Source organism: Microcaecilia unicolor, chromosome 4 (genome assembly GCF_901765095.1).
Source record: "Microcaecilia unicolor chromosome 4, aMicUni1.1, whole genome shotgun sequence".
Classification (NCBI taxonomy): Eukaryota; Metazoa; Chordata; class Amphibia; order Gymnophiona; family Siphonopidae; genus Microcaecilia; species Microcaecilia unicolor.
Genome location: NC_044034.1, coordinates 13,770,365 through 13,795,133, shown reverse-complemented (window position 1 = coordinate 13,795,133; position 24,769 = coordinate 13,770,365). Strand labels below are relative to the sequence as shown.

At 45.3% G+C, this 24,769-nt stretch overlaps 2 protein-coding genes and 1 long non-coding RNA gene across 4 annotated transcripts in view; 2 read left to right on the top strand and 1 right to left on the bottom strand.

The window, feature by feature from the left end:
• The window catches only part of RNF121 (ring finger protein 121), a 104,482-nt gene extending 91,026 nt beyond the window's left edge, over nt 1-13,456 (bottom strand). The window contains exon 1 of the mRNA XM_030199973.1: nt 13,381-13,456. Coding sequence (XP_030055833.1) covers nt 13,381-13,437 — 57 coding nt within the window. The 5' untranslated portion in view covers nt 13,438-13,456. The remainder of the gene's footprint in view (nt 1-13,380) is intronic.
• A 173-nt stretch (nt 13,457-13,629) lies between these two features.
• Nucleotides 13,630-19,250, top strand: LOC115468333. The gene is made up of 2 exons (XR_003941848.1): nt 13,630-13,713; nt 19,105-19,250. It is a non-coding gene; the product is annotated as an uncharacterized LOC115468333 (long non-coding RNA).
• A 1,010-nt stretch (nt 19,251-20,260) lies between these two features.
• The window catches only part of LOC115468331 (short transient receptor potential channel 2-like), a 32,223-nt gene continuing 27,714 nt past the window's right edge, over nt 20,261-24,769 (top strand). For both annotated transcript variants that reach the window (XR_003941847.1, XM_030199972.1), the window contains exons 1-2: nt 20,261-20,373; nt 22,621-22,759. Coding sequence is in view for 1 of the 2 variants with exons in the window: in XM_030199972.1 (XP_030055832.1) it covers nt 20,329-20,373; nt 22,621-22,759 (184 nt within the window). In the remaining variant the exon portion in view is untranslated. The remainder of the gene's footprint in view (nt 20,374-22,620; nt 22,760-24,769) is intronic.

Sequence of the window (24,769 nt, the reverse complement as noted above, 5' to 3'; positions counted from 1 at the left end):
CTGCTTTAATTATGTTAATTGTAAACAGCCTACTTTTTGTGGGATAGGTAGGTTATAAATCAAATAATTTATCATCCCCCACTTTGAATCCAACCATAGAATCAGAGTAAAGGATGTTTATTCACAAATTTGATATACTGCTATACCAGAGTCTGATCAAAGCGGTTAACAAAATTGTAAATTCATAAAAAAACAAAGGAAAAGAACGTCAACATGCAGGAGAACTTGAGCTTTAAAAAAAAAAAAAAAAGGGGGGGGGGAACTAAGACAAGAAATCCCAATCAGTTCAAAAGAGAAGCACACTGGGGAACAGTGTATATACCCTTATGACTATTCAAGATATTTCTCAGATCTTTTGACCCATGTAAATAGTTCTCAGATCACTCATGTAAATAGCTTCCACCTTGGTTAAACAGCTTTTGAATCTACCCTTCTCACTAGAACTGAAGAACTGCTTGGGTAGAAACATAGAAACACTTTACAGTGAAGGCCAGACACTACTGCTGCTTAGTGCATTTTTTCTAGTGAAAAAGGTGCCGGTACTCAAATGCTAGGCCACCCTTCAGGGGTGGGGTGATCACTGAGGGACCCACCTCACAATAGCCAGGCCCCCTGCAACCAGTCACAGAATTTGTTTGTAGAACCTGAGCTCTTTCATTAAATGTTGGGGACCATGGGTCAATTTTAGCAGACAACGGAAAAGGTGCCGGTACTCAGTACCCCCTCAAAAAAAGCCCTGCTACTGCTACACAGGCTTCTAAAAGCAAAACCTGCTTTCAGATTTTAAACCTCAGGCCTCACCCCAAGGCAACTAGGATAGCAAATAATGGCCATGGTTTCTTCCAGCTGCTTTTCTCTCATGATTGTTCACCCTAACCAATGGCCTTCATTTTGGTCTTCTACTTGTGCCTTTTTAAAAAATTATTATTTCTACTTAAGTATGTGTAATGAGCGATTTCTGTCCTATCATTTTGACATTCTTTTCATGTAACTCTTGGCATGTTGTTTTATTGTGTAAACTGCTGTGATCTGTGCTCCAGAAATGGCAGTATATCAAATTGTAAACAAAGAAATATTTATTTATTTTTGTTACATTTGTACCCCGCGCTTTCCCACTCATGGCAGGCTCAATGCGGCAATGGAGGGTTAAGTGACTTGCCCAGAGTCACAAGGAGCTGCCTGTGCCTGGCCCTTACAGATCATCAATGTGGCCATGCAGGCTTCTCCTTCTGTGAGTCTGACGTCCTGCAGGACGTCAGACTCACAGAAACAGAAGCCTGCGCAGCCTTCTACATGGAATGTTGCTAGTGGAATAGCAACATTCCATGTAGAATCTCCAACAGTAGCAACATTCCATGTAGAATCTCCAGTAGTATCTATTTTATTTTTGTTACATTTGTACCCCACACTTTCCCACTCATGGCAGGCTCAATGCGGCTTACATGGGGCAATGGAGGGTTAAGTGACTTGCCCAGAGTCACAAGGAGCTGCCTGTGCCTAAAGTGGGAATCAAACTCAGTTCCTCAGTTCCCCAGGACCAAAGTCCACCACCCTAACCACTAGGCCACTCCTCCACTGTTGCTACTATTTGAGATTCTACATGGAATGTTGCTATTCCACTAGCAACATTCCATGTAGAAGTCGGCCCTTGCAGATCACCAATGTGGCCGCGCAGGTTTCTGCTTCTGTGAGTCTGACGTCCTTCTACATGGAATGTTACTAGTGGAATAGCAACATTCCGTGTAGAATCTCCAATAGTAGCAACAGAATCTCAATAGTAGCAACATTCCATCTAGAATCTCCAATAGTAGCAACATTCCATGTAGAATCTCCAATAGTATCTATTTTATTTTTGTTACATTTGTACCCCGCGCTTTCCCACTCATGGCAGGCTCAATGCAGCTTACATGGGGCAATGGAGGGTTAAGTGACTTGCCCAGAGTCACAAGGAGCTGCCTGTGCCTGAAGTGGGAATCGAACTCAGTTCCTCAGTTCCCCAGGACCAAAGTCCACCACCCTAACCACTAGGCCACTCCTCCACTCCTATTTCAGCATATCCTTGAAACATTCTGAATCTCATGAGCATTTTTGTACCTAGTTGCTCATGTTTTAACTGGAATATTTTTTGAACACTAGCCTCTACCAGAAGTTAGACTACCAAGAAAGGGAATAAAACTGTTTACCTACATTTCAAGACAACAAAGCAATGCAATTTACAAAACGAATATCTTAAAAATAGAAAAGGGGAATAAGTTAATGCCACAAACGGCAAGAAGGCATACAAAGACAGCAACATACGTGGTGAAAAACCACATCTCATGAGAAGTCGTAAACGTCAAAGAGAAGAATGTGACTTTCAACCAACTTTGAATTTTGGAAAAAGATGGCTCAACAGAGTTCAAACTAAATACCCAATCAGAGTTTTTGGAATATCACCGAATATCAAACTAGGATAAACTATTGAAAGATATCCAAACAGAATGCAAAACTGTGATGTGCTGTACTTCATTCATCTTAGGCTCAAAAACCACCTAGATGTAAAAAGTGCAAACCTTGAACCGTACTTTTTTTTTTTACTTAAAGGTCCTAAGTGGTTCACTTACAGTGGGGGAAATAAGTATTTGATCCCTTGCTGATTTTGTAAGTTTGCCCACTGACAAAGACATGAGCAGCCCATAATTGAAGGGTAGGTTATTGGTAACAGTGAGAGATAGCACATCACAAATTAAATCCGGAAAATCACATTGTGGAAAGTATATGAATTTATTTGCATTCTGCAGAGGGAAATAAGTATTTGATCCCCCACCAACCAGTAAGAGATCTGGCCCCTACAGACCAGGTAGATGCTCCAAATCAACTCGTTACCTGCATGACAGACAGCTGTCGGCAATGGTCACCTGTATGAAAGACACCTGTCCACAGACTCAGTGAATCAGTCAGACTCTAACCTCTACAAAATGGCCAAGAGCAAGGAGCTGTCTAAGGATGTCAGGGACAAGATCATACACCTGCACAAGGCTGGAATGGGCTACAAAACCATCAGTAAGACGCTGGGCGAGAAGGAGACAACTGTTGGTGCCATAGTAAGAAAATGGAAGAAGTACAAAATGACTGTCAATCGACAAAGATCTGGGGCTCCACGCAAAATCTCACCTCGTGGGGTATCCTTGATCATGAGGAAGGTTAGAAATCAGCCTACAACTACAAGGGGGGAACTTGTCAATGATCTCAAGGCAGCTGGGACCACTGTCACCACGAAAACCATTGGTAACACATTACGACATAACGGATTGCAATCCTGCAGTGCCCGCAAGGTCCCCCTGCTCCGGAAGGCACATGTGACGGCCCGTCTGAAGTTTGCCAGTGAACACCTGGATGATGCCGAGAGTGATTGGGAGAAGGTGCTGTGGTCAGATGAGACAAAAATTGAGCTCTTTGGCATGAACTCAACTCGCCGTGTTTGGAGGAAGAGAAATGCTGCCTATGACCCAAAGAACACCGTCCCCACTGTCAAGCATGGAGGTGGAAATGTTATGTTTTGGGGGTGTTTCTCTGCTAAGGGCACAGGACTACTTCACCCGCATCAATGGGAGAATGGATGGGGCCATGTACCGTACAATTCTGAGTGACAACCTCCTTCCCTCCGCCAGGGCCTTAAAAATGGGTCGTGGCTGGGTCTTCCAGCACGACAATGACCCAAAACATACAGCCAAGGCAACAAAGGAGTGGCTCAGGAAGAAGCACATTAGGGTCATGGAGTGGTCTAGCCAGTCACCAGACCTTAATCCCATTGAAAACTTATGGAGGGAGCTGAAGCTGCGAGTTGCCAAGCGACAGCCCAGAACTCTTAATGATTTAGAGATGATCTGCAAAGAGGAGTGGACCAAAATTCCTCCCGACATGTGTGCAAACCTCATCATCAACTACAGAAGACGTCTGACCGCTGTGCTTGCCAACAAGGGTTTTGCCACCAAGTATTAGGTCTTGTTTGCCAGAGGGATTAAATACTTATTTCCCTCTGCAGAATGCAAATAAATTCATATACTTTCCACAATGTGATTTTCCGGATTTAATTTGTGATGTGCTATCTCTCACTGTTACCAATAACCTACCCTTCAATTATGGGCTGCTCATGTCTTTGTCAGTGGGCAAACTTACAAAATCAGCAAGGGATCAAATACTTATTTCCCCCACTGTATCTCTCAAGCCACGCAGTCGTGTTCCACTATCCACGGCCCGATTTCAGCCCAAGTTTCGACGTCTGCCTCAGGGTCCATGGTGCCCAACGACTGTATTCATTGTTGCCGTTCCTAAGTGAACCTCAGGACCTTTAAGTTAAAAAAGTACGGTTCAAGGCCTGCACGTTTTACATCTAGGAGGTTTTTGAGCCTATGATGAATGAAAGGGGGCTCCCTAAGGTTGTAAGATAAATCAACAATGGAGTATCCCCTTAGCATTTGAGGCTTTTCCTCTTTTCAATATAAAGTACAGCACATCACAATTTTGCATTTTGTTTGGATATCTTTCAATAGTATCACATTGAGCCTGCAAATAGGTGGGAAAATGTGAGACACAAATGCAACAAATAAATAAATAAATAAAGCAGAGTTCATCAGAAATTTGTTCCAAGGGAAAGGGTCAAGGTAATTAAATGAAGAACAGCATGTAATCTCCAGATGTATTCTTGTAAGAGTTGGAAGATCAAAGTGCAGAATCATTTCAAAATGTGTTTACTTTTATTAAAGTAGAGTAAAATAGGTACAGCAAGTTTTTATGTGCACTGGGCAATTGTACAAATCGTCCAAAACTTCAATCCATCTCCTTCAACAAAAACATTACATTAGCTTATCAAACAGTCATCTTGACTTCATTTTTTTTTTCTATTTAAATGATGCCCTAAACCAGAGCTTAACTTCAGCAGGGGCAGAAGGGCTGGAACACAGTTCCGTGACTTCTTTTCAGACTCCAGGAGCATTCTACTCCAAGCAGCCTGGACCAGAACAGAGAACAAATCACTCTACTCCTTAAAACTAGCCCCTCTTCTCCTGACCCCTCCCCCAGCTCTACAGTTTCATTTCCTTTTTGTCTACAAAGTAAGGGACACTAAAGAACACTAAGCCACGCTATCGTTTTCAGTGAGCGCTAATGCTAGAGACAACCATAGGAATATATGAGTGTCTCTAGTGTTAGCTTGTGCTAATGTTTAACAACGCTAAACAGGGCCCTAAGTCCTGCATACAACAAATCACATACAGGTACACTACACTGATTCTACCAGAGGCAAAAGAAGACAAAGGAACATCCCAGTGTCAGGGCAAATTTAAGTGGCAAAAGAAGGATTCTAATTCAGGTCTTCTATTTTTCAGCTCACTATTCTTTACCTCTTGGTCAATACCTATGTTGATCTCATGGCCACCTTTACAAGATACAATAAAACCCAATGGCATCAATACTTACAGCCGCTATTTATGATGTATATTTTTTTAATAACATTTTTATCTATTTTTGAACTCTGTACACCACCCTAAGTGGGTTTTGACATGGCTAATAAACTAATGAAAGATATAAATTTATTTATTTTTGTTACATTTGTACCCCGCGCTTTCCCACTCATGGCAGGCTCAATGCGGCTTACATGGGGCAATGGAGGGTTAAGTGACTTGCCCAGAGTCACAAGGAGCTGCCTGTGCCTGAAGTGGGAATCCAACTCAGTTCCTCAGTTCCCCAGGACCAAAGTCCACCACCCTAACCACTAGGCCACTCCTCCACTGTTGCTACTATCTGAGATTCTACATGGAATGTTGCTATTCCACTAGCAACATTCCATGTAGAAGTCGGCCCTTGCAGATCACCAATGTGGCCGCGCAGGCTTCTGCTTCTGTGAGTCTGACGTCCTGCACGTACGTGCAGGACGTCAGACTCACAGAAACAGAAGCCTGCGCAGCCTTCTACATGGAATGTTGCTAGTGGAATAGCAACATTCCATGTAGAATCTCCAATAGTAGCAACATTCCATGTAGAATCTCCAATAGTATCTATTTTATTTTTGTTACATTTGTACCCCGCGCTTTCCCACTCATGGCAGGCTCAATGCAGCTTACATGGGGCAATGGAGGGTTAAGTGACTTGCCCAGAGTCACAAGGAGCTGCCTGTGCCTGAAGTGGGAATCCAACTCAGTTCCTCAGGACCAAAGTCCACCACCTTAACCACTAGCAACATTCCATGTAGAAGTCGGCCCTTGCAGATCACCAATGTGGCCGCGCAGGCTTCTGCTTCTGTGAGTCTGACGTCCTGCACGTATGTGCAGGACGTCAGACTCACAGAAACAGAAGCCTGCGCAGCCTTCTACATGGAATGTTGCTAGTGGAATAGCAACATTCCATGTAGAATCTCCAATAGTAGCAACATTCCACATAGAATCTCCAATAGTAGCAACATTCCATGTAGAATCTCCAATAGTATCTATTTTATTTTTGTTACAATTGTACCCTGCGCTTTCCCACTCATGGCAGGCTCAATGCGGCTTACATGGGGCAATGGAGGGTTAAGTGACTTGCCCAGAGTCACAAGGAGCTGCCTGTGCCTGAAGTGGGAATCCAACTCAGTTCCTCAGGACCAAAGTCCACCACCCTAACCTCTAGGCCACTTAAAAGCATTGGACAGTGGACAGGCCACTTCCTGAATGTCCCAAATTCCATATTAATGGGACTACAATATATATGAAACCAAGGAACTGGAATCACATGTTTGGCACTTGAGCCTCCAGAAAACATGCAGTGTATTAGAATTTGTGGGGTGAGCCCCCAAATGGGGATGCATCATCAGTGCATTGTCACAGAAAGCGGGTTTACATTGTAACCCACGCGCAGTAATTGTAGGCAAGAGTGGAGCCTGTAAATCAGTAAATGAACATTCACTGAATCACAAGCTGTGCTCCCTCCTCCCCTATGAGTTTCTGAGCGTCCTCTTTTTTTTTAAGGGGGGGGGGGGGGGGGAAATCCCTGTAGAGTACGGGAATCTGAGAGCACATTGGCACATGTAGCCTTCTGCTGACTGTTGCCTTTGGATAAGAGGGGAGGGGGAGAGGAGGAGGGGAGAAGTGCATTACAGAAGGGAATCACCTGTGGTCACATTGGCTAAAAAGTTTGGGAAACACTGCTCTACCCAATGCTTTAAAAATAAAACAAAAAAACTCCAGCAGTCTCTCAAAACCTAGCTTCTGGCAAGCTTTCTAAAAAAAAATACTCCTGCATGATCAATCACTGGCCACCACTTAGGATTCTCATCAAATCTTCAAAACCACCTTTCTGAAGTACAATCCCCAAGTCACCATCTCTCAAAGAGATCCTGCTGTTCAGGTTCCCTAAAACATAAGTACATAAGTACATAAGTAGTGCCATACTGGGAAAGACCAAAGGTCCATCTAGCCCAGCATCCTGTCACCGACAGTGGCCAATCCAGGTCAAGGGCACCTGGCACGCTCCTCAAACGTAAAAACATTCCAGACAAGTTATACCTAAAAATGCGGAATTTTTCCAAGTCCATTTAATAGCGGTCTATGGACTTGTCCTTTAGGAATCTATCTAACCCCTTTTTAAACTCCGTCAAGCTAACCGCCCGTACCACGTTCTCCGGCAACGAATTCCATAGGGCAGGGGTTCCCAAACTTATCCTGGGGGGAAACCCAACCAGTCAGGTTTTCAGGATATCCAGAATGAACATGCAAGAGATAGATTTACACACCAAGGAGAATGTATGCAAATGAATCTCGTGAATTGTGGATACCCCAAAAACCTGACTGTCTGGGATTTCCCCAGGTCATGTTCGGGAATCACTGCCATAGGGTGCCTCAACTCTCAGGGCACATTAGAAGTTTCCAATGAGTTTGCTAACAGTTTAAGGCCATTAAAGATACAGAAATATATTAGAACATACAGAAAGCAATATGATCCAATATCTGGCTTTCTGACAGGCAGGGCCAGTTTAAGCACTAGCCAGACTGTACTGCTAAAGAGGGCAACTTCGGGGGGGGGGGGGGGGGGGGGGAAGCATGCAGCAAAGAGCAGTAACAGTGAAAGCAAAACATTGGGTCCTGACAATCACACAAACTGAAAGAATCAGCAGCACATATCCCCACAAGAAGGATAGCTCATTCACCCAGATACCTAATATTTGGGCTGCAAAAACACCGAAGGAACAGTACAGTTTAGGGGGTGAAGAACTTTAGTGCAAGAAAGAGGAGCGGCACCTGGGTGTGATCGTAGGTAGCCAAACAGGTAGAAAAGGGAACAGCAAACGCTAGGATGCTTGGGTGCATAGGGAGAGGAATGACCAATAGGAAAAGTTAAGTGATGATGCCCATGTATAAGACTCTGGCGAGACCTCATTTAGAATATTGTGTACAGTTCTAGAGATCACACCTTCCAAAAAAATATAAACAGGATGGAGTCAGTCCAGAGGGCGACTACTAAAACGGTTAGTGGTCTTCATCATAAAGCATCATAAGATCTCAATACATATACTTTGGAAGAAAGGCAGGAGCGGGGAGATATGCCGTGTAGTTATTTACATGTCTCTATAATAAATGCACCGGAGGTGAGTCTCATGAAAGGAATCTCTGGAATGAGGGGCCATAAGATGAAGGCGAATGGAATAAGCACATAGAATCTCTAAGGGAATGATAATGTGAAGATTTCCTACAACTATGGGAGTTTCACAGGACAAACACGCAGCCAACTCACATCAAAGGACACACACTAGACATTGTCACGCACAAATTTGATCCAGACTTGAACCTTATACTAACAGACACAAAATGGACACCCGCACCATGGTCCGATCATTATAAAGCAAACATCTCCCTCCAATGGTGTACAAAAAACTCGCCGAACAAACAAGAACGGAAAACCTACACCACGAGAGGAAAAATAGATCCGGTAATATTCTGGCAACAGATCTACTACAATGAATGGACAATAAAAACAGATACAATCCAATTCCTCCTAGAATGGGACGACAGATGCAGATCCATATTAGACAAGATAGCTCCAATCCAAACCAGAACCTCACATAGGAAGAATTCAATACCATGATTCAATGAAGAACTGAAAAAACTTAAAACACAAGTTAGAAGGTTAGAACGACCATGGAATAAAAAGAAAGAAGAACTCACACTTAACGCCTGGAAACAACTCCAAAGAAAATACAAATATACCATAAGAAACAAAAAGATTACAAAACTATAATTAGTCCAAACTTCAAGGACACACAAACTCTTCCAAATCGTGAATAAACTAATAGATATTACACCAGTCACAACCAATAGTAAAGATGCACCAGGAGCAGACAATCTCGCGAGATACTTCAACGAGAAAATCGTACAACTATGACTTAAGGTACCTGCCAGTACCATCGACTATGCTGAACTCCTTGACTGTCCAGACCCAGACCCTGGCATTTACCCAGCAAACAGAACCTGGACCAACTTCGAGACATTACCAGAGGATATCATCTCCCAAATGCTCAAAAGATTTGCCAAATCTCATTGCAAACTAGACATATGTCCAAACAACCTTATGACATCAGCTCCTCAACAATTTATAACAGACATAACAAAACACTTGAACTACATGTTACAAAATGGACTCTTCCCGAAGGAGAAAGGAAATATTCTACTCACCCCCATCCCCAAAGACGCAAAGAAAAGCGCCAGTGAACTAACTACAGTCCAGTAGCATCCATTCCATTATTAACCAAAATAACAGAAGGGTTGGTGACCAAACAACTGACAAGCTATCTAAACAAATTCTCAATACTCCATGACTCCCAGTCAGGTTTTCAGTCTAACCACAGTACTAGTCACCCTCATGACTAAATTCAAATAAACGATCGCAACAGGAAAGAACATACTACTTCTACAATTTGACATGTCAAGCGCTTTTGACATGGTTGATCATGGAATATTACTACACTAGTAAAAAAAGCCCAGTTTCTGATGCAAATGAAACGGGGGCTAGCAAGGTTTTCTTCTGTGTGCATGTGGGAGTGTGTGTGTCCCTGCCCTCTCTCCCCTCCCCCCTCTGAGTCCTTCACTGTTACAGCAGAGAGAGCGATTCGATTTCGTGCTTTGTGTTACAGAGAGGGCAGGGCAGACACTCATGGGGAAACCGGATATCTCTCCCCCTTCACACTTCCGGCTGGAGGCTTCATAGAACATTGGTGGTGCCTTTTATATAGAGAGATATTCTTGAATACTTCGGAATTGGAGGCAATGTTCTCAATTGGTTCAAGGGATTCCTAACCACACGATCATATCAAGTGACATCCAACTCGACTACTTCAGCCACATGGATACCCCCTATCGCCGTCCCTATTCAACTTAATGATGATACCCTTAGCCAAACTACTATCAAACCAAAACCTAAACCCATACATATATGCAGATGACGTAACGATTTACATCCCATTTAAACAAGATTTAAAGGAAATTTCCAACGACATCAACCAAAGTCTCCGTATCATGCATTCATGGGCGGATGCTTTTAGATTGAAACAATGCAGAAAAAACCCAATGCCTAATTACTCACATCTCAACATAACAAGAACAAATTCACAGCCATTAATACACCAAATCTGAACCTTCCTATTTCGGATACCCTAAAAATTCGTGGAGTTACCATCGATCGACACCTAACACTCGAAAGCCATGCGAAAAACACAACCAAGATGATGTTCCACTCAATGTGGAAATTAAAAAGAATAAGACCTTGCTTCCCAAGGAATGTTTTCCGTAATCTGGTACAATCAATGGTGCTCAGTCATCTAGATTACTGCAACGCACTCTATTCCGGCTGTAAAGAGCAAATAATCAAGAAACTTCAGACAGCCCAGAACACTGCAGCTAGACTTATATTCGGCAAAACAAAATATGAAAGTGCCAAGCCCCTACAAGAAAAACTACACTGGCTCCCACTCAAGAACGCATCACGTTCAAAATTTGCTCCCTAGTTCACAAAATCATTCATGGAGTTGCACCAGCCTACATGTCAGACCTGATAGATTTACCACCCAAGAATGCCAAAAGATCATCCTGCACATTCCTTGATCTGCACTTCCCTAACTGCAAAGGTCTAAAATACAAAGTAATGCACGCGTCAAACTTCACCTACTTAAGTACACAGTTATGGAACGCACTGCCGCGCAACTTAAAAATGACCTACGAACTAACGAACTTCCGCAAACTACTGAAGACCTATCTCTTCAGCAAGGCTTGCCACAAAGATCAACCAATGTGAATATACATACCTGCCTGTCATACTATTATCATGTCTTATCATTATCATGTTACCAACAATTTTCTGTAACACTAAATGCCTATTTTTCTATTATATTTCCACTATCCATGATGTATTGTAAGCCACATTGAGCCTGCAAAGAGGTGGGAAAATGTGGGATACAAATGCAATAAATAAATAAATGATAGAGAGTAGATGGTGTGGATGGGCAGACTAGATAGACCATATGGTCTTTTATCTGCATACTACTACTACTACTTATTTCTAAAGTGCTACTAGACGTACGCAGCCCTGTACACTTGAACTTTATTTTTTGCATTTGTATCCCACATTATCCCACCTATTTGCAGGCTCAATGTGGCTTACATAGTATTAACATAGTTATTCCAATATGTTAGGTACAGTGAGTGTTGTGAAGAGATTAATTAAGGGAAGAAAGGAGGAGGAAGGGATTTATTAGGTTAATTATAGGAGGTGGTCTTTCATAACTGAATTGGTTGGTTAAGTGGATTAGTGGGGTTGTAGGTCCCTGCTCGACAATGCTTACAATCTACTTAGGACAGACAAACAGGACAAACAAGAGAGAAGGGAATATTAAAGTGAGGATGATAAAATATGGGTTCTGAATAAGTGAATAAGGGTTAGGAGTTAAAAGCAGCATCAAAAAGGTGGGCTTTTAGCTTAGATTTGAAGACGGCCAGAGATGGAGCTTGACGTACCGGCTCAGGAAGTCTATTCCAGGCATATGGTGCAGCAAGATAAAAGGAACGGAATCTGGAGTTAGCAGTGGAGGAGAAGGGTGCAGATAAGAGAGATTTACCCAGTGAACGGAGTTCCCAAGGAGGAATGTAGGGAGAGATATGTATGCACACACATACATATATTCACACACAAACCATAATATAATATCCAATTATGCATTTTCATAGAATTGTTCTGAGGTGGTGAATAATGATGATGAGTTTAATAATGAAATATTGGGGCAAGGGACAGGTAAATAATGACCGCCTAAGGCACCTAATACCCCAGTACCAGCCTTACTAAAACAAGGATTCCTGCTATACTATAGTACTTATTCTGCTTCTTTCAAACAGAAATAAAATAGGGCTACAACACATATCCCAATTCACCGAAATAAACGTTCAGTGCAGTGGACTTTGATCCTGGGGGACTGGGCTCAATTCCCACTGCAGCTCCTTGTGACTGTGGGCAAGTCACTTAACCTTCCATTGCCCCTGGTACAAAATAAGTACCTGAATATATGTAAACCACTTTGAATGTAGTTGCAAAAACCTCAGAAAGGTGGTATATCAAGTCCCATTTCCCTTCCCTTTCACAACCTAGGAAATGTGCAATTCCCTTCCCAAAATCTTGGCTACCTTGCCAGCTTTGTGGAAAGGAATGTCTTATAGTACCAGTACAGACGCCCTACAGTAAAATAAATAAGCTAAACATGGGAAGTGGAAACCCGCTGGAAATGTGACTAAGACAGACCGGTCTGTGCCCTGAAAAGGACAGGTACAAATCAAGGTCAGGTATACACAAAAAGTAGCACATATGAGTTTATCTTGTTGGGCAGACTGGGTGGACCGTGCAGGTCTTTTTCTGCCGTCATCTACTATATATGTTACTATGTATGTTACAGGTAACACAGTAGATGACGGCAGAAAAAGACGTGCACGGTCCACCCAGTCTGCCCAACAAGATAAACTCACATGTGCCATTTTTTTTGTAGCAATCGTTAGAGGCAAAGTGACAGAAGAACACACAAGTCTCCAGAACACAAAGGTGAGTGGGCACTTCCTGTCTGCCCAGTCTCCTTCCTACGTGTCAATAGCCCAGTGCCTCCAGTTCACTTGCTACTAAGTCTTCTGTGAACTCAAATCTCACCACTCCCTTGTCTGACCTTCCATCAACTACAGAACTGTCCCTACTAAGCTCTTTGGGGAAGGGACCCGGTGAAAGCACAAACCCGGTCTCCTTCCACAAGGACCCTGAGCGAGCGAAGCCACCAGCGCCTACCCTCCTCTCCCCCGGGGGAGTTTCTCCAAACCACCCTCCTTCCACCGCTCATTTTTTTTTTACCTCCTGCACATTTTGCTCCTCGTCCACCACAACCTCCACTTCCAGCACCGCCGCCATTTTACACAGCCCAGCCTGTGAGCCGCGGCCAGCTGGTTCCGCCGCGGGGACCAATGAGCGCGTTCTTCCGCCACTCCAGCAGCCAATCACGGCACGAAAAGGAAACCGAGGCGGCGGCGGCCAAAAGGGACGGTGGACGAGGAGGGACAAAAATCGCGGAGCATGTTGGGAGCTGTGGTGGTGGCGGAAAGGGCGGGAAAATACGTGGCGTTCAAGAGGAGGAGAGAGAATAATTAATAGCGGAAGATGCGGCGCACCAGGGTTGGAGCCGAGGAGGTTGGATGAAAACCGATGCCTGAGGCGACATGGGAGGGGGGGGGGGAAGCTTGACTATGTGTCTGAGGTGACGGGAATGAATTTGGGGAAGGGGAGGTAGAGGAGAAGGGGCGATGTGTGGAGGGAGTAGGGTGGTTGGGGACGGGGAGGAGATGCTGGACAGAGAGGGATGATGATTTGGAGGGGGGGTGTTTGACTATGTGTCTGAGGCGGCGGGAATGAATTTGGGGAAGGGGAGGTAGAGGTGAAGGGGCGATGTGTGGAGGGAGTAGGGTGGTTGGGGACGGGGAGGAGATGCTGGACAGAGAGGGATGATGATTGGGGTGGGGAGGGGAGGGGGTGTGCTTGACTATGTGTCTGAGGTGACGGGAATGAATTTGGGGAAGGGGAGGTAGAGGAGAAGGGGCGATGTGTGGAGGGAGTAGGGTGGTTGGGGACGGGGAGGAGATGCTGGACAGAGAGGGATGATGATTTGGAGGGGGGGTGTTTGACTATGTGTCTGAGGTGGCGGGAATGAATTTGGGGAAGGGGCGATGTGTGGAGGGAGTAGGGTGGTTGCGGACAGGGAGGAGATGCTGGACAGAGAGGGATGATGATTTGGGGAGGGGAGGGGGGTGCTTGACTATGTGTCTGAGGTGGCGGGAAGGGGAGGTAGAGGTGAAGGGGCGATGTGTGGAGGGAGTAGGGTGGTTGGGGACGGGGAGGAGATGCTGGACAGAGAGGGATGATGATTGGGGTGGGGAGGGGAGGGGGTGTGCTTGACTATGTGTCTGAGGTGACGGGAATGAATTTGGGGAAGGGGAGGTAGAGGAGAAGGGGCGATGTGTGGAGGGAGTAGGGTGGTTGGGGACGGGGAGGAGATGCTGGACAGAGAGGGATGATGATTTGGAGGGGGGGTGTTTGACTATGTGTCTGAGGTGGCGGGAATGAATTTGGGGAAGGGGCGATGTGTGGAGGGAGTAGGGTGGTTGCGGACAGGGAGGAGATGCTGGACAGAGAGGGATGATGATTTGGGGAGGGGAGGGGGGTGCTTGACTATGTGTCTGAGGTGGCGGGAAGGGGAGGTAGAGGTGAAGGGGCGATGTGTGGAGGGAGTAGGGTGGTTGGGGACGGGGAGGAGATGCTGGACAGAGAGGGATGATTGGGGTGGGGAGGGGAGGGGGTGTGCTTGACTATGTGTCTGAGGTGACGGGAATGAATTTGGGGAAGGGGAGGTAGAGGAGAAGGGGCGATGTGTGGAGGGAGTAGGGTGGTTGGGGACGGGGAGGAGATGCTGGACAGAGAGGGATGATGATTTGGAGGGGGGGTGTTTGACTATGTGTCTGAGGTGGCGGGAATGAATTTGGGGAAGGGGCGATGTGTGGAGGGAGTAGGGTGGTTGCGGACAGGGAGGAGATGCTGGACAGAGAGGGATGATGATTTGGGGAGGGGAGGGGGGTGCTTGACTATGTGTCTGAGGTGGCGGGAAGGGGAGGTAGAGGTGAAGGGGCGATGTGTGGAGGGAGTAGGGTGGTTGGGGACGGAGAGGAGATGCTGGACAGAGAGGGATGATGATTGGGGGGGGGGTGCTTGACGATGTGTCTGAAGTGGCAGGAATGAATTTGGGGAAGGGGAGGTAGAGGAGAAGGGGCGATGTGTGGAGGGAGTAGGGTGGTTGGGGACGGGGAGGAGATGCTGGACAGAGAGGGATGATGATTGGGGGGGGGGTGCTTGACTATGTGTCTGAGGTGGCAGGAATGAATTTGGGGAAGGGGAGGTAGAGGAGAAGGGGCGATGTGTGGAGGGAGTAGGGTGGTTGGGGACGGGGAGGAAATGCTGGACAGAGAGGGATGATGATTTGGGGGGGGGGGGGGGGGAGAAGGGGTCAGGTACCCCCGTCCCGGATGAACACAAATGTAAAATGAGTTTCTATGTTAAGGGTTCAGTAGTGAATGAAGTTAAAACTCATTTATTTTTCTCTTTCTGCAGTTAAGAAACAAGTTTGGTGTAGTTGTTGGAGCCTCGATCTCTGCTTACAGTTAGTTGCTGTGTTAGTTTATTAATAAATGGTGGAAAGTATTCTGGTGAGATATATATACCCCAGCCCTAAAGAGCTTAAGATAATGGGAGATACTACTACTACTTAATATTTCTAAAGCGCTACTAGGCTTACGCAGCGCTGTACAGTTCAACAAAGAAGGACGGTCCCTGCTCAAAGGAGCTTACAATCTAAAGGACGAAATGTCAAGTTGGGGCAGTCTAGAATTCCTGCGTAGAGGTGTAGTGATTAGGTGCCGAAGGCGACATTGAAGAGGTGGGCTTTGAGCAAGAATTTGAAGATGGGCAGGGAGTGGCCTGGCGTATGGGCTCAGGGAGATTATTCCAAGCATGGGGTGAGGTGAGGCAGAAAGGGCGGAGCCTGGAGTTGGCAGTGGTGGAGAAGGGTACTGAAAGGAGGGATTTGTCTTGAGAGCGGAGGTTATGGGTAGGAACGTAAGGGGAGATGCGGGTAGAGAGGTAAGGAGGGGCTGCAGATCGAGTGCATTTGTAGGTTAGTAGGAGAAGCTTGAACTGGATGCGGTACTTGTTCGGAAGCCAGAGAAGTGACTTGAGGAGAGGGGTGATATGAGTATAACGGTTCAGATGGGAAGATAAGACGTGCAGCAGAGTTCTGAACGGATTGAAGGGGGGATAGATGGCAAAGTGGGAGGCCAGTGAGGAGTAGGTTACAGTAGTCAAGGCGAGAGGTAATGAGAGAGTGGATGAGAGTTCGGGTGGTGTGCTCAGAGAGGAAGGGGCGAATTTTGCTGATGTTATAAAGAAAGAAGCGGCAGGTCTTGGCTGTCTGTTGGATATGCGCAGAGAAGGAGAGGGAGGAGTCGAAGATGACTCCGAGGTTGCGGGCAGATGGGACGGGGAGGATTAGGGTGTTATCGACTGAGATAGAGAGTGGAGGGAGAGGAGAAGTGGGTTTGGGTGGAAAGACTATGAGCTCGGTCTTGGCCATGTTCGGTTTCAGGTGGCGGTTGGACATCCAGGCAGCAATGTCAGATAAGCAGGCCGATACTTTGGCTTGGGTTTCCGCAGTGATGTCAGGTGTGGAGAGATAGAGCTGGGTGTCATCAGCATAGAGATGATATTGCAAACCATGAGATGAGATCAGTGAGCCCAGGGAAGAGGTGTAGATTGAGAAGAGAAGTGTTTGGTGGCTGACCTGCCATAGAAAATGCACATTTTATTGTTTCTGCACAGTGAATACATCTCAAGTCCTGTAACCAGTAGCTTAGGCCTCTTTCACATAAAACTGTTGAAGCTTGTGATATTAGGCTATCTCAAGTCCCTTCTTTAGGTGTGCAGTTTTGATAGCTCGTGTACGTTGTACCCAGAAGACCACTCAAAATACTGGCAACTCTGTAGTATCTGTGTAAGTTAGGGTGAAGCAAAGGTCCAAATTTAGCTGTGAGCATAAAGTCTGCGACTGTTATGGGTATATTAATGTGTACGAGCTTCTGGGGGATGTGTGCCTAGTAGTAGCTGTTAAGTGGATTAGCTAAAAACCAGTATGAGTTCCAGCCAAAGTACATATGCCTTATTAACCTTCAATCACATTCTTTTTGACTGTTCTCGAACCTTCAACTTTTGGAACACTGGCGTGTGATTTCTGACATTTTTCAGTTAGTAAGATCATATTTGGTTCGCATATTATTGAAGGTGCTCTAGACAAATATTCCTCCAAACTATATGATACGTTAGTTGCTGTAGGCTTAAAAATGGTTTTAACAAACTGGAAGGATAACTCCTTTCTTAATTCTCACTTTTGGTGGCATTCTGTTTTACAGATCCACAAATTTGAGCTATCTTTAGCCCTCAAAGTTCGAAATTCCTTATATGTTGATAAAGTGTGGCTGCCTTTAACAACCTATCTTTCTTTAAACAAGAGTTCTACATAATACTGGAGTGTAAATTGCAGATTTTGCTTTGAATGCATTCACAAATTGCTTCCCCCCTACCTCCCTCCTCTTCCTCCCTTTGTTACCCGTCCACTGATATTCTTTGGTGTGATTTACCTGATTGTTTCTTGTAATTTGTATTTCCTACCCCTGTTCTTGAAATTTAATAAAAAAATTTCTAAAAATGAAATGTACATATGCCATATCAAACCAGAAGCAGTTTTAGAAGAGATTTCCTTTCATATACTTGGAGTGGAACATTTCTGTTCAGGAATTAGAGAACTATCAAAATGGCAACAGAACTTAAATGAAACAAAGGTCAGAATAAAAAAATAACAGGCTTCACTTTGGCCAATTCAAAAAGCTAACTGCTTTGAAAGTTCAGCAATGGGCAAAATCAGAAAAGGCTGCGCTGTCGTTAAAATGTAGAAAATGCAAAATATACCAATATTAGCCACTAAATGAACAAAACCCATGTAGTGGAGGAGTGGCCTAGTGGTTAGGGTGGTGGACTTTGGTCCTGAGGAACTGAGTTCGATTCCCACTTCAGGCACAGGCAGCTCCTTGTGACTCTGGGCAAGTCACTTAACCCTCCATTGCCCCATGTAAGCCACATTGAGCCTGCCATGAGTGGGAAAGCGCAGGGTACAAATGTAACAAAAATAAAATAGATACTATTGGAGATTCTACATGGAATGTTGCTATTCCACTAGCAACATTCCATGTAGAAGGCTGCGCAGGCTTCTGTTTCTGTGAGTCTGACGTCCTGCACGTACGTGCAGGATGTCAGACTCACAGAAGCAGAAGCCTGCGCGGCCACATTGGTGATCTGCAAGGGCCGACTTCTACATGGAATGTTGCTAGTGGAATAGCAACATTCCATGTAGAATCTCAAATAGTAGCAACAGTGGAGGAGTGGCCTAGTGGTTAGGGTTGTGGACTTTGGTCCTGGGGTACTGAGGAACTGAGTTTGATTCCCACTTCAGGCACAGGCAGCTCCTTGTGACTCTGGGCAAGTCACTTAACCCTCCATTGCCCCATGTAAGCCGCATTGAGCCTGCCATGAGTGGGAAAGCGCGGGGTACAAATGTAACAACAACAAAAAAAAAACCTCTCATCCCTGCAATCCCATTTAGAATCCAGGTTCAATACCTACTATCAGTTAATCCCAACACTGAAAACTGTGATTCTGAAAATGGCACATTTTTAAAAATCCTCCTTCGGGAAGAAGTATTCCAGTGGTTTAGAATGGACCGTGAGAAACCTGTTGCTTCAGGCTCTTGCATAGATTCTGAACTCTCTGGAGTGAGGGATTATCGTGTGCAAGTTTGAACAAATTCTGTAAATCACTTTTAGCCTTACTTGGAAAAAGCAGGCTAAAAATCCAGATTTCTTTTGTTTTGGTTCAGAATAAAGGACTTTAGTGTTTTCAGAGGTAACCTCACTGTTCATTTCATTTTAGATACCCGTCATGATCAGGATTACTGTTAAACAGCTTACATGCAGTTACGGTTGGACACTGCAGAGCACGGACATCTGTGTGGCTCTGTGAAGGCGGATGGGAATTAAATGGATTCTGTTCTGATCCAGCTCATTTATCCAGGCAAGTTGTAGAAGATTAAATGCACAACCCTAAATATGACTGTTGCCTTAGGAAAATGTGTTCAGAAAGGTTTACCGTGTAATATTCAAACCAGAGGTGTAACCAGACACCCAATATGGGCAGGCCAGAGCCCAAAGCGGGTGGGCACAAGAACCCCTATCCCCCACCCTGCATCTTTCCCTCTCGTCCCCCAAGTGAACAGGGGTGTCTTCTTAACTCCATCCCCCCCTTCCTGCATCTTTAAGTCCTTTAGTTCTTTGCCGGCAGTGAGCAGCAACTCATAATTGCTGCTTGGGGCTGGTGATGTTGACCAGTAAAAGAAAAGAGAGAGAAATGCCTGGTTCAATTGTGGGGGGTGGTGGTGGTGGTGGAAGCAGGGTTGGTGGGCCTGGTGAGGGGCATGGAGGGTGAGCTGCTATCAGTTTGGGTATTGGGAATTTGTGAGCTCATCTGTCCAGGGTGGAGAGAGAGGACCTCAAATATCTGTACAGACTGAGAATGAGCTAAAACGGTTTTTATCTGCCCTCATTTACAAGGCTGCCATAAGCTTGGAATGGGAGAGGATCCTTGCTCAAACGGGTCCTTCAGTGGTGGCAGTTGCACTGAAGTTTATTAAGGGCGGGGGAAGAGAATTAGGGTGTTTAAGGTATCATCTTTATTTCTGTATTTCTTATTGGACTCGCTGAATACTTTTCTTGACAAGACGATACCAGAAAATATGATTCTTCTCATAATAGTCTGAAGGAGGTAGGGGGAGGTTTGAGGGGCAACAGCTGAGGCAGGAGCAGAGTGCTGACTCCTCCAGGCTCTTGCTTTGTCCCTCTTGTCGCTCTCCTCCTCGCCGTGGGTGCTGCTGGCCAGGCGGTATGAGGTTAGACTGTCTTGTATGCAGTGGTTGTACATTGCAGCACTAGTTAAAGCACATAGGATATGTTTTGTGTATTCAGCTGTGGCTGGGGGGAGATTTTGAAGAGAAAGATGCCCTGATCTTACGAGTTTTTGTCATTGTAGGCCAGAAGAAAACGGCATTTTCACCTGGACTTGTTTGGGGTTTTTTGTGATCCAGTGAGAGGAAACTCTGGAATGGCTCCAATTAAAATTCGACATGTCGTGTCCTTCAGCTCTCAGGTCAGTGTCCTAACTCCAAGGTTCCAGTCCACGTTCAGAAGCTGTCACATCACTCTGAGCACACCTGTGGCAGGAAATAACCTCCAAATAGGCTGCTTTCCCTACTTAAAGGTTAAAATAATCCCTAGAGAAGTGTGTACACAGAGAAACAGAATCTGATGGCAAATAAGGACCGTAAGACCCAACTAGTGTGTCCAGTTTTCGTACATGGCACAGTGGCTTAGACCCCCAGCTGACCTCTAGCTTTTGTCCCGTGTGTGTTGAGATTCCTGGCTCATGTATCACAGTGAGACTTTAGTTCATGACCCAGTGGTAAGTGTTTTGGGGCCTTAAATTCATGGGCCTAGAACAGGTGTGGGCAGCCTTTATATACAGGGGGCCACGTGACTGTCGGTATTACCCCTATTGGGCTGCAACATTACGTAATGTTGTAACCAGAAATTTACAGAGCTCTATAGTCCTGTGATAAAGTAAAAATGTAGCTGAAATTGATAAACTTCTAGGTGGCTACTGAAAATATTTGTCAAATATTCTGTGTTTACTTCCCATGGTCTTGGGAGCTGCATAAAATTCATTGGTGGACTGCATTTAGCCCATAGGTCGCAGGCTGCCCATCCCTGGACTAGAAGAACTATCAATATCACGGTATAAGGCAGGGTTCTACAAATCCTGGGTGCCAAGTCGTCATAGCGCCTAGAAATTGCATCCTGGCACCCAGGATTTCATACCCCTGAAAGATTATTTTACCTTCCTACCACAGCGCTGCCTGAAACTGCTTCTCTCCACCCTGCACAGCAACCAGGCTCTCCGTATACTTGAGCTGTGCTCTGCAGGAGGTTCAGAAAGTCTCACGAGACTTGAAACCATCAGATTTGCCTGACAGCACCTGCCTCTAGTGAAACCATGTTGCCTCGGGACCTGCACTCCATTTGATTCTAGAAACCTCACATTCCTCCATACCCCGTGGCCTCCCCCCAGCTCCTGTGAGGGACATGTAACAAACAGTATGCTCTTATTGTAAAGCAGTGTTTCCCAAGTTGGCCCTGGAGTACCCCCTCGCCCATCAGGTTTTAATGAGTTTCACAATGAAAATGCATGAGATTGATTTGCATATACTGCCTCCATTGTATGCAAATCAATCACATGCATGTTCATTGTGGATAGATCCTGAAAAGCTGACTGACGAGGGGGTACTCCAGGACCGAATAGGGAAACGCTGATTTAAAGGTTGTCCTAGTTCTGCAGCTTGTGCTGAAGTTTCGTGTTTAGTTGCTTCTGGTAGGCTGTGGACATGGAGGGATCTGATTGGTAATGCAGAGCTGTCCTGGGATTAGAGATGTGGTAAGGGTTACTTCCTGTCCTCTGGTCCCGTTGAAAGCAGCAGTCCATGCAGTCAAAGGTTCTAGAGGATCCTTTCTGCAGCCCTGATTTGGCTGTTGGCTCACTGAGCTCCGAGGCCAGGATGAAAACTGAAAGTAGATTACTCCAAGATGGAAGGGAGTAGGGTGAGGGAAAACCTGAGGAGGCTACACTGATATTAATTCTACCTCGTCTGTCTCATTCAAGCTGGTTACAGTGAGGCCAAGGGGACCTTGTAGTTTGTAAGAAAGCAAGAAGGCAATTTGTCTACAATATCCACTGTGGAACAAAAGACAAAAGAGCAGATCTTGCTGAAGAAAATGCAGTCTTTATTAATGCTCCCAGGATACACTCTCAAATGCTCAACATGACCATGTTTCGCCTGGAATACAGGCTGTGTCGGGGACATACAATACTACAATAAATAACATAAAAACCAGTCAATAAAAGTTATACAATACTACAATAAATAACATAAAAATCAGTCAATAAAAGTTATTCAATACTACAATAAATAACATAAAAAACGGTCAGTAAAAGTTATACAATACTACAATAAATAACATATCAATAATCTGTAATCCCTATTACTATGTAAACCGCATTGAACCTGCTTTGAGTGGGAAAGCGCGGGGTACAAATGTGATGATAATAAATAAATAAAAACCAGTCAATTTGCTGATCTGTTGCTGAGCAGGCAGTCAGATCTGCTTCTACGCTTACCTTAAGCCAGTGGACTAATGCCTTACCCGTGAAAATAACACCGGTGGTGAAGTCAGTTTTCTGTTGTAGCTGGTGAGTCCTGTCTAGCCTCTTTAAGCTGTGGTAGTCTGATCTGTTTTCAGCTGAAGTATGCAGCCCTAGGTATCCCGTTTCCTTTTCTGTTAGGATCCTAGGTACCCAGTGGAGAATCTGCTGAGGGACAACGGTGTCCTGCCGTGGCTGAGCTGCCCTGGGGACCGAAGTCGGCAGCTGCGCCTGGAGCTGCAGCTGGAACAAGCCAGTCTCATTGGCTATGTTGATGTAGGTACGGTGACCTGTCAGCTTTTTTTTTTTTATCTTGGTTTGCTTTGCCATTTTGCCTTGTCAGACTATATATTGTGGATCTTCTGTTGAGGACTTTGTGGAGTTTTCTGTGAAAGACGAGGAAGGGAAGAGGATGACCGTGTGTAAATGGAGGACTACTGGGGCAAAAGTGGGGCTTCTGGGTATGGTAGGAGTGGCCAAGGTGCTAGTGTGATGGGATAAAGGACAGCAGAGGGAAGATCCCTGCTGAGGCACCTGCATACTGACTGCACACCTTGGTCCTGGTGGAACCAGAGTGTTCAAATCCACCTTGGTTTCATTGGGCTCTGCTAAAGCACCTGGGGGAACTGGAGTACTTTAGACCAATGTTGCAAACTTTCTGAAAGGTCCTGGACCTATCTGCTTGACATTTATCTCCATTGCCAAAAAAGAAGGTGGTGTCTCTTTCAGATGGTCATGATGGCAGCTGGGAGATATCCTCGGCATGATGGAAGGGAGGAAAATGAGGGCAAGAGGAGGGATATGGCCAGAGCTAGAGCAGTACAGCTGGTGAAGGTGATACTTCAGCCTTTTGAAAGAGCTCGAGAAGCATAGACAGGGGAACTAATTATACCAGTAGGGCTAAATGGTCTTTATCTTCGAACATCTGCTACGTATTTGTATGCCAGCCTTCCTAGTTGCTCATCCTGTGAAACTCTGAAGGGTTGAAATCCATAGGGCCAGTGTGTCGCGCTTTAAGGAGGACTTGCACATATGTTATAAACCGTTTGGAGAGAGGGAGGTGAGGTCCTTTTTGTTTCCTAGATAAATATCCATCCTGTAGGGTCAACGTGTACTGCTACTACTACTACTATTTGACATTTCTAAAGCGCTACTAGGGTTACGCAGTGCTGTACAATTTAGCATAGAAGGACAGTCCCTGCTCAAAGAGCTTACAATCTAAAGGACAAATGTACAGTCAGTCAGGTAGGGGTAGTCAGATTGGGGCAGTCTAGATTTCATGAAAGGTATAAAGGTTAGGTGCCGACAGCAACATTGAAGAGGTGGGCTTTGAGTAAGGATTTGAAGATGGGTAGGGAGGGGGCTTGGCGTAAGGGCTCAGGAAGTTTATTCCAAGCATAGGGTGAGGCGAGGCAGAATGGGCGGAGCCTGGAGTTGGCGGTAGTGGAGAAGGGTACTGAGAGGAGGGATTTGTCCTGTGAGCGGAGGTTTCGGGCGGGAATGTAAGGGGAGATGAGGGTAGAAAGGTAGTGAGGGGTGGCAGACTGAGTGCATTTGTAGGTAAGAAGGAGAAGTTTGAATTGAATGCGGTATCTGATCGGAAGCCAGTGAAGTGATCTGAGGAGAGGGGTGATATGAGTATATCGGTTCAGGCGGAATATAAGACGTGCAGCAGAGTTCTGAACGGATTGAAGGGGGGATAGATGGCTAAGTGGGAGGCCAGTGAGGAGTAGGTTACAGTAGTCAAGGCGAGAGGTGATGAGAGTTCGGGTGGTGTGCTCAGAGAGGAAAGGGCGAATTTTGCTGATGTTAAAGAGGAAGAAGCGACTGGGCCTGGAATTTCAGAATTTCCTAACTCTCTTCATTTCCTCTTCTATCTCTGTTTCCTTATACTCTTCTCTGACTTCTGCTTTCTTTCCTATTGTCCCCTTTCCTCAGTGCCCTCGTGGGATTTTATTTTGTAAACTGCTTCGATGCAGTATAGCTAGCAACAGCATGTCAAATATCAGTAAATAGATAAAAATATGCTCAGAAAAGCTTTGTTAGTCCAGGCTTCCATCTTTGTTACTTACCGTATTTTTTGGACTATAAGACGCACCGGACCATAAGACGCACCTAGGGTTTAGAGGAGGGAAATAGGAAAAAAATTTTTTTTTCCTTTTTCCCTCCTCTAAAACCTAGGTGCTCCGATGCGTCTTGTCCGAGTTCGGGATTCCCCCCGGCCCTGTCACCACTTCTCCCCTACTCACGTCACGCGATGTTCCCTGGTGGTCTAGTGACGTCGGGGCAG